At 40.6% G+C, this 14,419-nt stretch overlaps 1 protein-coding gene across 1 annotated transcript in view; it reads left to right on the top strand.

The window, feature by feature from the left end:
• The first annotated feature begins 349 nt into the window (after positions 1–349).
• Positions 350–14,419, top strand: part of TRUB1 (TruB pseudouridine synthase family member 1) — a 29,486-nt gene continuing 15,416 nt past the window's right edge. The window contains exons 1-3 of the mRNA XM_007469607.1: positions 350–646; positions 4,248–4,346; positions 10,568–10,623. Of these exons, the coding sequence (XP_007469669.1) occupies positions 367–646; positions 4,248–4,346; positions 10,568–10,623 (435 nt within the window). The 5' untranslated portion in view covers positions 350–366. The remainder of the gene's footprint in view (positions 647–4,247; positions 4,347–10,567; positions 10,624–14,419) is intronic.

The following is a 14,419-nucleotide window of genomic DNA, read 5'->3' as shown; positions in this document are numbered from 1 at the left end:
GCTGACCTGCTTAATTCTTGAAGGGGGCGGGGGGAGAGATGTGAAGAGATTTCTCGCCGAAACTATACACAGACTTGGTGTTTGGGTTCGGCAACCCCAAATTACACCTGCGGCACCGAACTAACCCCACCTAAGAAGCAGGCAGTAGTATACGAGAAAAACTACTGCATCAGAGCCCTCGGAAGACTCAGCGACTCTCGGCCAGCACGGGAAAGCCATGGACTACAATCCCCACAAGCCCTTGCGACCCCACTCCGCCCGGGCAGCTTCGAAGCAAGGGGAAAGACTGGGGGGTTGTTGGGCGCACTCCTTTTGCGTCATTAGCGTGCGACTCCACGAAACAAAACAGGTCTGGGCTACGAAAGTATGGCAGCTGCTGAGGCGGCGGTGGTATCATCGTCATCCTTGAAACCAGACACAGCCCCAGTCCCCGAAAGTGCAGAAATGGCTGCAGCCACGGCCGCCACATCCTCAGCGATGGCTGCAGCCGCGGCGATTGCGGCCAGGACCGGATCCGAAGCCAGGGTCTCCAAGCCCGCGTTGGCTACTAAGCTGCTGTCCCTGAGCGGCGTGTTCGCCGTGCACAAGCCCAAAGGGCCCACTTCAGCCGAGCTGCTGAATCGGCTGAAGGAGAAGCTGCTGGCAGGTACTGCAGCCGGGTGGGGACCAGGCCGAGGCGAGGCGGTCGCCGTGAGAGCGGAAGCCGTACAGAGCACACTGGGCTTTTCGCGCTCTCGTGGCTCAAGAGATAAGAGGAAGGGAAAGGGAGAACGGCCACAGTGTAAGCTCTGGACAGAAATCTGGGGCATCTCCGGCTTGGACTTGTCCTGACGTGAACTCCTGTAGCCTAGTTGGCAGTTGTCGTTCTCAAGGGAAAAAAAAAACAAAAACAAAAAGCAAAACCCACACATCCACAAATAAACCTCTGCTCTTGGGCCTGCAGACGAGTTTTCTACAATCTGATCCCTCAGAAGCCTTTTGTTTGGCTCACGTAGATAAACTCTACCCAACGGAATCACTGGCTCTCTACACCCCAAAGTTGCATTCCTAAAAATATGTTGGAAATGCGGATGTTACTTAGTTAACCAAGACTCAACACAGTGGTTTTCATATAGTGGGCATAAGAATTATTTAGAGTCCCTTGTACAAATGCAGATTCCTAATCCTTGCCCCCCTCAGAGACTGTGATTCTGAGGATATGGGGTATTTTTAGGAAACTGCATTTTTAAACTGTTGCTCCGGGTGATTCTGGTGTAAGTAGTCAATGGACCACATTTTGACGAACACTAAATATAACTTGGTCACTTCTAAGAGCACCTTTTTGTTTGTTTGTTTGTTTCCTCATATGCACTGGGAGAATATTAGAAAAGCCTGAAGGATCTCTCAGTTCATCAGTCCAGTAGATCATTTCAGGCAATGGAATCAAGGAACCTTGGATTTCTTTGGATCTTGCAATAAGTCAGACCTGTGCTAGCCTATGGAGAGGTGAGGGTGAAAGACACTGTGTCTTGCTAAGCTCATAGCAGTAATTTCTGCAAACTTTGGTGATAAAACTATTTAACTGGGTTTTCAAGGCCCTCCAGAGTTTGGCCCTGGCTTATTTTTCCATGAAATCAGTACAGGAAATTTCTTCTTTGTTTAGTGTCCCCTGGCAAATGTTACCGCCTCCCCCACCCTTTTTACTGCAAAAGCAAATATTCTGGTAGGAATTTGTTAATTAAAACTGACACAATACAGATTCAAATGTTTATTGGCAAAGGTACATTCCTGAAGATGTTTAATACCTATGTTATATCTGCTTATTCTTTTGTTATACTTTCATTATACTTTGTTACCTGTAAGGATGGGTCATATACGGGATGCTGAAGGAAGGAACTACATCAAGGACAAGCTTTGTGGTGTCATCATGGAGTTGTTTCCTTCATAGAATTGCTTTCATTTGGCCTGATTTGTTAGCTAAGCTAAGGCTTTTTTGATCCTCAAGGTAATGATTATCATTCTTTCTTTCAGACAAGTTTCTGATAGGATTAAAGCCATATCCTGGCCTTCTGATTAATCTGCCTACCAAGAACTGAAATTCCTCTTGAAACTTAGTTAAAATTGATTGTTTCAAGGCTGTTGCTGGACCATCTTCTGGAAGCCACTCACTCAGAAGTAGACATTCTCATTACTCTCCATTTCTATATTGCTTGTGATTGGCCTATTCTATATTTATGTTAGCCAGACCAGGGCTTCCCAAATGCCATTCTAACTGGCTGTCAGAATTGTCTGGGAAGGTCCTCTTAAAGATACAGATTCCAGGGCAAGACATTCTAATGCCAGCCAGGTTTGACAACCGCTGATTTAGGCCGCAGTCAGTTGTCATGCTCGCTACTAACATTCCTTGCCTTTCCTTACATTGATTCATGTCGTACTAAAATCTCTGCTCTTCCGTCTTTTTGAATCCTTCAAGGACTAAAACATATCAGAATTTTATAGCTAGAAAAGATCTTAATAAATACTCATCCATGAATGGTACCAGTGGGGTGAACCAAATTCCAATGTAGTAGAGACAGTGTGTCTTCAAAATTGAAAGAGGTAAATTTGGACACAAAGGGAAGACAGTAAATTTTAGGGCCTCCACACTCCAAGGACCATCAAGTTAAAAATACAGGGCTTCCCTGGTGGCGCAGTGGTTGAGAATCTGCCTGCTAATGCAGGGGACACAGGTTCGAGCCCTGGTCTGGGAAGATCCCACATGCCGCAGGGCAACTAGGCCCGTGAGCCACAACTACTGAGCCTGCGCGTCTGGAGCCTGTGCTCCGCAACAAGAGAGGCCACGATAGTGAGAGGCCCGCGCACCGCGATGAAGAGGGGCCCCCGCTTGCCACAACTAGAGAAAGCCCTCGCACAGAAGCGAAGACCCAACACAGCCAAAAATAAATAAATAAACAAATGTGGGGTTTAAAGAAAAAAGAATATTATAAAAATAAAAATAAAAAAATAAAAGAAAATACAAAGAGTTCCCCAAAATATTTCTATGAATACAGTACAAGAGATTCATAATGGGTTACAAGTGAAAGTGAAGCGTTTGAAGCCTAGGCCTCGCCTTACAGATTTATGTTAAAGCATATGGTCATGTCCTTCCAAGCAGGGTGATGTTGTAATCAGAGAGTGACAATAGGACTGTGTTCCAGACTGAGTTCTGACTCAGTAAGGTGGTAATTACAACCCAGCTTATCCTTTGGGCCATTGAATCTGGCTTCTTCACTGTTACTCTGCCTTCCCTCCTTTCCTGTCTCTGCCCTCTCTTTTCATTTTCTTTTACTCTATTTTCCATCTTCTCTGTGTCAGTGGTAATAAGGAAGGTTTGATGGGTTTGGAGGGGTACAGATCAGTAGAGCTCTTCCTGCTGTTCTCTCCTTTCTCATTTGAAGCCTAGTTAGCCAATATTCTCTCAATATAATGTTATATGCCATGATGATGAGGATGATGATAATAACAGCATATTGTTATAGTGCTTTGAGTTTCCAAAGCACATTCAGATCGCATTATTTCATTTTATTTTTTACAATAGGAATATGAGATAGGCCAGGTTGGCTTTTTTCTTTCTTTCTTTTTTAATATCTAAATGCTTTGGAGTATAAGTGGCAACTTAAACTGTTACCCTCTTCCCACATAACCTTTTGTTGAGATTAGCTTCTTTAAGGAATTGAGAGTTTTGATTAGGAGAGGAGGACAGACCTACAGATAGTTTGGGAACTTAGTGTTCTCAGAAGTAACCCTGTATGAGATGTACTCCCAACATTTAGGTAGCTGGAGAGACCAGCAAAGAACACCAGGGAACAAAAGAGATTTTGGAAATGAAATTGAGGACTTTAAAAACTAGCTGCCTATGTAAAAACAAACTTCTTTTCATCATTCTCTATCTACCAGCCCACTACTACCAGGACTTTACTAGATCTTTGTGGGTTCGTCTGGATATTTACCCACTTTAAAAAAAAATTTTTTCTTTTCCTTGGAAAATGAATTCTAGTTTCTAGACAACTAATTTGGGAATACTATTTCTTTGTAATTTAGGGAGCATCTGTACATTTTAAAGTCTGTCCTTTGTTAGTAATATCGTCATAATCTTAACATATTAAGTTTGTACAGTACTTTTTATTTGTTTTGAGTACTCCATCCACACTGCCTCATCCCATATTTATGGAGATTCTACTTCATTTGTCTCAGTAATTACCTTTTTTTCATCCCAATTACTCTTATAGAAGCTGGAATGCCTTCTCCAGAATGGACCAAGAGGAAAAAGCAGACTTTGAAAATTGGGCATGGAGGGACTCTAGACAGTGCAGCCCGAGGAGTCCTGGGTAAGAGATACGAATGGAAGTTTGATGTAACTGCCACTTACATCAGAAAGAAATATTGATTAAGAACAGATAAAATTAACTAAGGCCGTGCCATTTTCAGTCTACTTTGGAATATTTCAGATCTACTGGATTTATAGTGCCATCTTCTCAAGAAGCCCTTGTATCATTTGGCACAAGGTATAGAAGGCTGTTAGAAATAGCCACTTTTATGTCTGGATGGACTTTGAGAAAGGGTTTGTATCTGTGCAGAAAAGAGTTAACATAGCGGGCCTGAAATCACTGTCTTTAGAAAGGCCTGCTTGCATCTGGGGGCTTGGATTTGGTTGTGTTCCCACCTTTCCCCATCCGATAAGGATGGGTTTACTGTGCCTTGACTGTTTGTGTGAACAGTGTGGTTTATGCTAAATGCCTGCTTTCTATCTTGGGATCTGGGATTTTGTCCCACCATGCAGGCAGAGGGTGTCTAGGTGACCATTCCTCTCATCCCCTCCAATAAAAACTTTGGGTGCTGAGTTTCTAATGGGCTCCCTTGAGCAGGAACATTGTACACATGTTATTCCTTGTTGGATTGTTGGAGGAAGGAATGTGCTCAAGTGTCCGCCCTCATAAGAGGGAGAGAGAATAAGGAACCTGAGTATGGATTTTCTCCAGTGTCTTTACCCTTAGGATACAGCTGTGTAACCTTAGGATGTCACGGTAGGTAAATCTTAGTCATGGATGAATCTTCCAGGGTGGGATAGTCTTGGGGACTCCTGACAAGGTATATGGCTCTTTGTTCTGCCTATATCGAATCTAACGCTGACATTAGCTCTCTTGAGAAGGCGAATCTTATAGTTCTTCAGAGGAAGTCACTCTGTCTTGGGGACATTAGTTGAATGTCTTATTGTATGTGGAGGAAAATTGATAGAATTGATTGAGGGGAGAGGAGTCATTTTTCCTTTTTTCTTCCCTCCTTTTTTTTTTTTTTTTTTTTGCATCTAGTAGAGGTTCTGGTCTATCTTTATAGACTGCTAAAGTGTTTATCCACTTGTAACTGTATCCACAGTCACAGAAATACATATGTTGGGATTCTCCCTATCTCCCCCTTCCCCACATACTAGAAAAATACTTTTATGGAACAATACTTAGCTTTTTATATGCCCTGGTGTTTTATATTTTATTGTATTCCATTTTTTAAAAAATGTTGATCATAATCCAGCAAATTGATTTCATGCTGCCCTAATGGATTGTGACTCATGCTTTAAAAAATACTGTGCTACATGATCCAATCCATTTTATTAGCGCTGAAATTAGATACAAATAAAAACAAACCTGATCTAAGCTAGCCAAAGGAAATGAATGCTTACTTAGAAGAAAAGGATAAAATTGGTGAATAAAATTGTATTTTTCAAGAAAATTAGAAGCAGTTTATGATTTTGCATTTTCTGAAATTACAGATTTTATTTGATGCATGTTGACAAAAACATCTTTACCTGAGGTTAAAATAGAAAAAAAACACATGGAAATTCATTTTCCTGAATTAGAGAACTTGAATAGGCAAATTCTGATACCTTAATTACTGTTTCTTATCATAACTAATAATAATCATTTATTGAGCACTTATTGTATGTGAGGTCCGTCCCATAGTTAGTGGCAAGGTCAGGAGCTGAACCTGGACCTGCTCAGTTTTAAAGTCTCTGTCCTAACCTGGGATGGCAAATACCTAGCACTCCTGCCTTTGTTCCCTGCTCCCCATGTCCATAGCAGAAATTACCAGTCAATCACAGCATTCTTTGCCATTGGTTCTAGAAGTGGCTTCAGGATTCTTACCAGTTCAGCTCTTCTAGAGTTGAAGCCTATTTATTATAACCTTCTGTTTTCTAAGGCACAGCACCATAAATCTAAGAAGGAAGAGGATAAAATGTGCTGCTGTGATAAGCAGAATAATGGCCCCCCTAAAGATGTCCGTGTCCTAATCTCCAGAACCTATGAGTATGTTAGGTTATGTAACGAGGGGGCATTAAAGTTGCACGTGGAATTAATGTTGTTCATTAGTTGACTTTAAGAGATATCCTGGAATATCCTGGTGGATCCAGCGTAATCAGAAGGGTCTTTAAAAGTGGAAGAGGAGGCAGAAGAGTGTCAAAAAAGATGTGGCGATGGAAGCAGAGTTTGTAGTGATGAGATTGCTGGCCTTGATGAGGAAGGGGGCCATGAACCAAGGAAGATGAACAGCTTCTAGAAGCTGGAAAAGGCAAGAAAACTCCTCTAAGAAGGCTCCAGAGAAAGATTTTCCCCTAGGGCCTCCAGAAAAGAATGCAGTTGTGCTGACACCTTGATTTTTATCGTAGTAAAACCCACCTTAGACTCCTGACCTCTAGAACTGTAGGATAATAAGTTTGTTTTGTTTTAAACCACTATGTTGGTAATTTATTACAGCAGCAATAGGAAACTAATATACCCATCTATTATAAATCACTTAAAATGGAAATTGAGTTTTTATACACCATTTTATTTGTTTTTTGTTTTTTGCGGTACGCGGGCCTCTCACTGTTGTGGCCTCTCCTGTTGCGGAGCACAGGCTCCGGATGCGCAGGCTCAGCGGCCATGGCTCATGGGCCCAGCCGCTCCGCGGCATGTGGGATCTTCCCGGGGTGGGGCACGAACCCGTGTCCCCTGCATCGGCAGGCGGACTCTCAACCACTGCGCCACCAGGGAAGCCCTATACATCATTTTAGAAGTTATTTTTTAACTTTAGAGGTTAGAAAATTACAGTGAAAAAATTTAGAAAATACAAAAAAAGTTGAAAATAAAACTTATACATTTTCTACCTTCCAGCAATAATCACTGTTAACATTTTTGTTATATTTCTTCCTAGCTTTTTGTCTATGCAGAATTTTTAAGTTGACCTGTTTTACTGTATGTATGTACATTGTATCCTTTTTTTACTTAACATCATAACATAGCATTTTTTCATGTTAATTAAAAAAATTTGTAAATTTTTTCTTTTTTTAGACTTTATTGAGGAATAATTGACCAATATAATTGTATATGTTTAAAGTGTTGAAATCATATCAAGTATCTTCTCCAACCACAGTGGTAAGAAACTAGAAATCAATTACAGGAGGAAAGCGATATTAAATAACACACTTCTGAATAATCAGTGGGTCAAGGAAGAAATCAAAAGGGAAATCAAAAAATATCTTGAGACAAATAAAATGCAAATACAACATATTAAAACTTATGGGATGTGGCAAAAGCAGTTCTAAGAGGGAAATAAACATTATTTTTAATGGCAATATCATGTGATGTCATATTGATTTAACCATTTCCTTATTTGAGGTCATTGGAGGTTATTACCAGTTTTGTTAGTAGGACTGATTTTGTAAGGATCATCTTTATGAATAAAACTTCCTCTTTGTTTTGGATTATTAAGATAGATTCCTGGAAGTGGAAAGATACTGGTCTTTTCAAGTGATTGCAAGGGTCTTGGAGAGTTAGATAAATGGCCGTAGAAACTTCCAACTGCAAAATGCTTTGGAATTAACATGTGTAATAGACTTGCCGTCCCTAAAGTGACTCTCATCATAAATAAATTCAATGATTTGAGAATAGAGTATTAGGACATTTGTACAGGTTTGGAGACAGTGGCTTTATTTTTTTATAGAGAAACATCTGAGCACAGAAAACTTGGGAGATAGAGTAGTAATTGTGAGACAGTACTTGGAAAATCCTGGTTTTCATTCATTATTCTAATTCTGCACACTTTTTCAAACTGTTGTGTATTTGCTTATGCTTTTCCTCTCAGATAAACTGCTCATCTCTGTCTTCTTTAGTTGTAGAAATCCTACTAACCTTTCCTGATTTGGTTAAAATGCTGTCTCCTACATGTGAAGCCTGCCCACTTGCTTTTTTATATTGCCAGTGTAAAACTTCACTGTATTCTTTGTTTTTGTTAACTCACTGAGGGCTAAAACCAGGTCTTATTTATTTCTGTACGTATACAATAAAATTTTGAACGGTGGAATGGGAAAAAGCTGAATAAAAATTCTGTCCCATAAACTGCCCCTTGAATGAAAAGCTGCTGGTTGGCTAGGTCTCAACTCCAGTTAATTTTTCTATATACCACTTCTGTATTAGTCTTCCTAAAATTCTGCTTTCACTAATCACCTAACTTCAATGGGCCTTGGTCTTCTTGGATATAAAATGAGAGCGTTAAGCTGGGTAACTCTAAGATGCCTTCTTGTTTCATTCTGGATCACTGAACTAGCACAGAAATCATCATCAGTCCAGCATTTAAACCATGATAGAATCAAACACATCAGCCTGCTCTTAAGACGCCCTGCACTCTGGTTGAGAAACCCACTGTGCTCATCCTTGTATCTGAGAATTTGTCAGTTTGTTCCTTCCTTAGAACATGCTTCTCTCTTGTCTGCATCTTCAAATCCTGTACATCCTTTAAGCCCTAACTCACACTAAATGTTTGAATGAAGCATTCTCTGGCCTCTGTAGCCATTTAGAGTGCTCCCTCCTTTGACCTCCTACAGCAGTTATTCTCTCGGTGTTCATTTTGACACAATCATATACCGTTGTATTGTTATTTAGAGTTATTCACTCATTAATTCAGGCAACAGTTTTTTGAGCACTTGCAGTTTCCCTTATCTGTATTGTATTTTCCCCATCAGATTATAAGCTCTTTCAAAGTCAGGAAATGTGCTGTTCCATTAAAAGTGTTCTTCTTGGCATTGAGTGCATGGTAGCTCCTTGCAAAATATTGATTGGGGATTCTTGAATGGAATAAAATTGAATTGAATCTTTTATTATTGTACAAAGTTTTTGCCTCCACAGCAGCTGCTGTTATTTGAAGAGTGCTATGCTCAACAGAGGATCCTGAAGGCAGACAGTTTCTATGTTGGTCCTTGAACCAATATGCCTGTCAGAGAAGCCGAGAGAGGCGGGGGTTTGGGATGGACTTGATGAAGGAGTTGGGATGTGAGCTGTGTTTCAAAGGATGGACTTTGAATACTTTACTAAGGAGTTGGTACTGTAGGCATTGGGACCCTATTGAGGATTGTTTGGGGGCTTTGTGCAGTATAGGTTTTCTGAAATGGTATGAATTGGGAGAGGAAGGGATAAGATGTAGAATAGCTAGGTTTACAGTATATAGGCTGATTTAGGCTGGTGGCAGTGGGAAGAATGCCTAGATGAGTAAGGTGGCAGGGAGGATGAGAGGAAGGGGGTCTGCTGTTAGTCTGGTTTGAACTTTAACTCCACCATTTACTAGTTGTGAGGTGCTGGGCAAAGTTCTTAGTCTCTCTATGCCTCAGTTTCCTCACCTATCAAATGGGGTTAATTGTATTATCTTTCAGGGTTGTTATAAGGATTAAATGAGCTAATGAATGGAAAACATCTAGAGTAGAATTTGATTCATAGTAAACTCAGTGAATTTGCTATAAATATTCATGATAATTCTTTTAGCTTGCCAGTCATTTCTCCTTGTTGCTTATAATTCTGAATTGTGGTGGTTATATTGTGTTCTTTTACAAAATTGTATCCATTAATGAGAAATACTTCAATTCTTACAAAAATTTGCTTGCTATTAGGTGAAGAAATGATTATGTCCTCTCATCCTTGGCTGGTGAAATGTGTTGTCAGAAGGATAATGTTTGAAATTGAGGAGACGTGAGCCATTGTACTTTGTGTACGGCCTACACGAACATACACTCTCCAGGCTCTCATTTTACCCTGTATTCTTTTTTGTGTTGGGTTGATTTGTTGTTTCTATTTTCTTGGTTGTATGCTACTGGGCACTAATCATCTTTAAATGGTTCATTAGTTATGATGATGGCTTTTGCTTTGTTTAATAATGAACTCTGTCAAATATTTTATCATACCAAGATTAATTGTACCATGTATTTTCACTGATGCCCATATAAAATTCCAGTGAGTCCTTTGAGGTTTTTCCAAAACTTTTTGTTATCTAATTGTCTGGATTGAGGTTTCTATTATGTTTCACACTTCGGAAAAGGAAAAAAAGTCTCCCACTTGCACTTCAGAATTTCTTACTTGCAGGACAAGTTCAACCGATTGGAGTAATAGGAGTCCTCACATTATGCTAAATAAATGGTTTTCCAACTTTACATTACATATGCCAAGAAATTATGACCAATGTATGTCATAAAACATTTCTAAAACCTAGTTTTACAATAGAGTGTCATGATATTTCTTTCTTTGATTTGTAGTGGTTGGAATTGGAAGGGGAACAAAACTGTTGACCAGTATGTTGTCAGGGTCCAAGGTAAGAATACTGGAATGGTTCTGTTTTTCTTCAGTGTTTTCTTAATGACCCAAGTGTTGGATTTTATCAGTTAAAAAATAAGCTGTATAAATTGCATGAATGTCAACACTGAATATTAAACACAATGTCTATAATCATGATATCTGAGATTCAAAATATTGAGACTATAAATTAGTGATTTAAAAACAAATTTGACTCATAGAAGGAAAACTTTTGTGATGCCCATAATTTAAACATATATGTATTTAGGTTCTTTTGGGTTTTTTTTTTGTTTTGTATAATCGTATTTCTTCAATGAAAGGGAACTTATAGATCATAAATTCTACCAGAAGATTTTTTTTTTTTTTGTGGTACGTGGGCCTCTTACTGCCGTGGCCTCTCCCGTTGCGGAGCACAGGCTCCGAACGCGCAGGCTCAGCGGCCATGGCTCACGGGCCCAGCCGCTCTGCGGCATGTGGGATCTTCCCAGACCGGGGCACGAACCCGTGTCCCCTGCGTCAGCAGGCGGACTCTCAACCACTGTGCCACCAGGGAAGCCCGACCAGAAGATTTTTTTAAACCTTGGAATTTTTGTAGAAGCAATACCATTTTGTAAACCATGCAATTTCCAACAAAAGATATGCTTTTTTCAATGGTTATAAAATGTTTACTAAATAAAAGAATGGGGCCTCTTTAAGATGATGTTACATAATTCCTTGACTAAATCCGAAAGCATCTTTCGAGGTATTTGCTAGGAGAGGGAGGAGGGGTTAGGCAGAGGCAGGAGAGGCTCTAAACCTGTTGAGTGAGAACCCTCATCGAAATAGCAGGGGAGCCCTAAGACAAGTCTAGATGTCAGTGTTTGACCTCTCAGGGCCTCTCAATTTTTCCTTAGGAAAAATGGTTTTGATTCTCTCAAGGGTCTCTTCTAGCATTAAAAGAGATAATAATATCTGTATTCTAATTAGCAACTAGGTGCTGGTTTTGATAGTTGGGGCCAGGGGCCAGTGAAAATGCCTGTGGAAGGAAGATTAATATGCCACTAGTTAGGGAAGAATTTCAGCAATTTCCTGGACTAAACTTTTTATTTGTTTTAAAACTGTTGCTTCAAGCAGGATATAAATAGTTTGGATAAAGTGGTTTTGTCTAAATTGTTTCTTTAAAAAAAAAAAAATGTGGTCAAAGACCATTTAAAAAACTTCCTATTTCATTGCAGACTGATTGATGACTTTTATAAAATACAGTTAAAATGTTATGGCAAGGTCAAATTGCTAAAGAAGTTTCTAAGCACCTTCATTTTCTGAACTTATCTCATGGTGGATACTGGCCCCTGGGCCATACTCTGAGTGCCAGGGGTCGAAGTAAGCTTTTCTTAAAATAAAAAGCCCTGGAGAGCCTGTTGCCTTTGACATCCCATTTTAGTTATTAACTGGCCTAAAAACCTGTGTCTTTCAGTTGGGAAGGATCTTAATACCTTAGATAAATGGAAAAATTTCCATGCAGCTTGCTCTGCAGTTTTCAAAATATTGGTGTTGAAAAATCAGAGTATAAAAATTGTGTTAGAGTGGAGGAGTTTGACAGTTTTACAGTAAGTTTGAACATTGTACTGACCCATGGAGTTTAGAATCTGTTTCTGTTACAGGATTTGCCAGTTGCTTGATATATGTTTCTTAATTCTAAAATATAAACAATGGTTACCTTGATACAGGATTATGGATGATTTTATTTTATTTTTTCACATTATTTGGTGTTCTCCAAAACCTTTACAATCTTTATAATAATAGCAAAAAGGTATATTTACATTAAGGAATGTGTTTGTTTTCTTTTTCCTCCCAAGATAAAATACGTGAAGTTCACTGGAATATTCATTATCCAGCCCTCCCCTCCAAAACCACAAGTACATGTAACACACTATATGTTGTTGAAAGGTTTTACATGTAAATTCCAGGCATATTTCCAGAAATTTGATGACTGGAAATATAAATACATCATTGGCTCTGGCTTAAGTTTATTTATCACAAACCATTTTGGTATTCAGCTAGGAAAGCTGAATGTCATACGGTGAAATCACCGATCCTCAGATGACTGTAAAGTAAATAGAAAATCCCAGGTGCATCTTATTATAGAGACCTAGTTCTTGGGTGTTTCATGTTTCAAAAATAAGCGTTTTGGGGCTTCCCTGGTGGTGCAGTGGTTGAGAGGCCTCCTGCCGATGCAGGGGACACGGGTTCGTGCCCCGCCCCGGGAAGATCCCACATGCCGCGGAGCGGCTGGGCCCGTGAGCCATGGCCGCTGAGCCTGCGCGTCCGGAGCCTGTGCTCCGCAATGGGAGAGGTCACAACAGTGAGAGGCCCGCGTACCGCAAAGTAAATAAAAAATAAGCGTTATTATCTTGTTAGCTATTTGTGTTTCTTATACTTTTAATTTTAGATTATGTACTTGTTGAAAAAATTAAATCTTTTAAATTTTACCTTTAAGTATGTTGGACACTACACTTTTATCAAAAGTAGTTAAAAGCTGTTAATGAATTTTTAAAAAAATTATTTATTTTATTTATTTATTTTTGGCTGTGTTGGGTCTTCGTTGCTGCGCTCGGGCTTTCTCTCGTTGTGGCGAGCGGGCGCTGCTCTTCGTTCCAGTGTGCGGCCTTCTCACTGCGGTGGCTTCTCTTGTTGCGGAGCGCGGGCTCTAGGCGCGCGGGCTTCAGTAGTTACAGCACGTGGGCTCAGTAGTTGTGGCTTACGAACTCTAGAGTGCAGGCTCAGTAGTTGTGGCACACGGGCTGAGCTGCTCCGCGTGTGGGATCTTCCCGGACCAGGGATGAAACCCGTGCCCCCTGCACTGGCTGGTGGATTCCCAACCACTGCACCACCAGGGAAGCCCTGTTAATGAATTTTTAAAAATAGATTTTGTTTTTTGGGCTTCCCTGGTGGCGCAGTGGTTGAGAGTCCACCTGCCGATGCAGGGGACACAGGTTCGTGCCCCGGTCCGGGAAGATCCCACATGCCGCGGAGCAGCTGGGCCCGTGAGCCATGGCCGCTGAGCCTGCGCGTCCGGAGCCTGTGCTTCGCAACGGGAGAGGCCACAACAGTGAGAGGCCCGCGTACTGAAAAACAAAACAAAACAAAACAAAACAAAAATAGATTTTGTTTTTAGCACTGGCTGTAATCTTGGAGATCTTATGCAGTGACTCACAAAAATTTTTTGACGAAGACCCATAATAAGAATTCCATTTCACACATGACTCTATATATCAATTCATGTATAAGAACCAAAAATTTTATCAGACAACTTTAACCCTATGTACAGTGTACTCTTGATATCTTTCTTTCATTTAAAAAATTGTCGGCAGCCTTCTAATGGGGCACAGACCTGCTGTTTGACCTCATATTTACTTTTTCCACTTTTACAGATGAATTTTTTTTTTTTTTTTTTGCGGTACGCGGGCCTCTCACTGTTGTGGCCTCTCCCGTTGCGGAGCACAGGCTCCGGACACGCAGGCTCAGCGGCCATGGCTCACGGGCTCAGCTGCTCCGCGGCATGTGGGATCTTCCCGGAGCGGGGCACGAAACCGTGTCCCCTGCATCGGCAGGCGGACTCTCAACCACTGTGCCACCAGGGAAGCCCTGCAGATGAATTTTTATTTGCATCACAGTTCTACTAGAAAAATTAGACTTTTAGTATGTGTAGAGTGGGGTTACCTCAAGAGTAGAAATATTTAGTTCTAGGATGGCAGATATTCGCTGTTCATGTTATAGCCATATCGTAATACACCGTTGCCTCACCATCCAGTCCTAAGGAGAGACATTGTTGATTG

Source organism: Lipotes vexillifer, unplaced genomic scaffold (genome assembly GCF_000442215.2).
Source record: "Lipotes vexillifer unplaced genomic scaffold, Lipotes_vexillifer_v1.1 scaffold240, whole genome shotgun sequence".
In the NCBI taxonomy this organism is placed as follows: domain Eukaryota; kingdom Metazoa; phylum Chordata; class Mammalia; order Artiodactyla; family Lipotidae; genus Lipotes; species Lipotes vexillifer.
The sequence above is the reverse complement of the archived record's forward strand: the minus strand, read 5'-3'. Positions and strand labels throughout refer to the sequence as shown.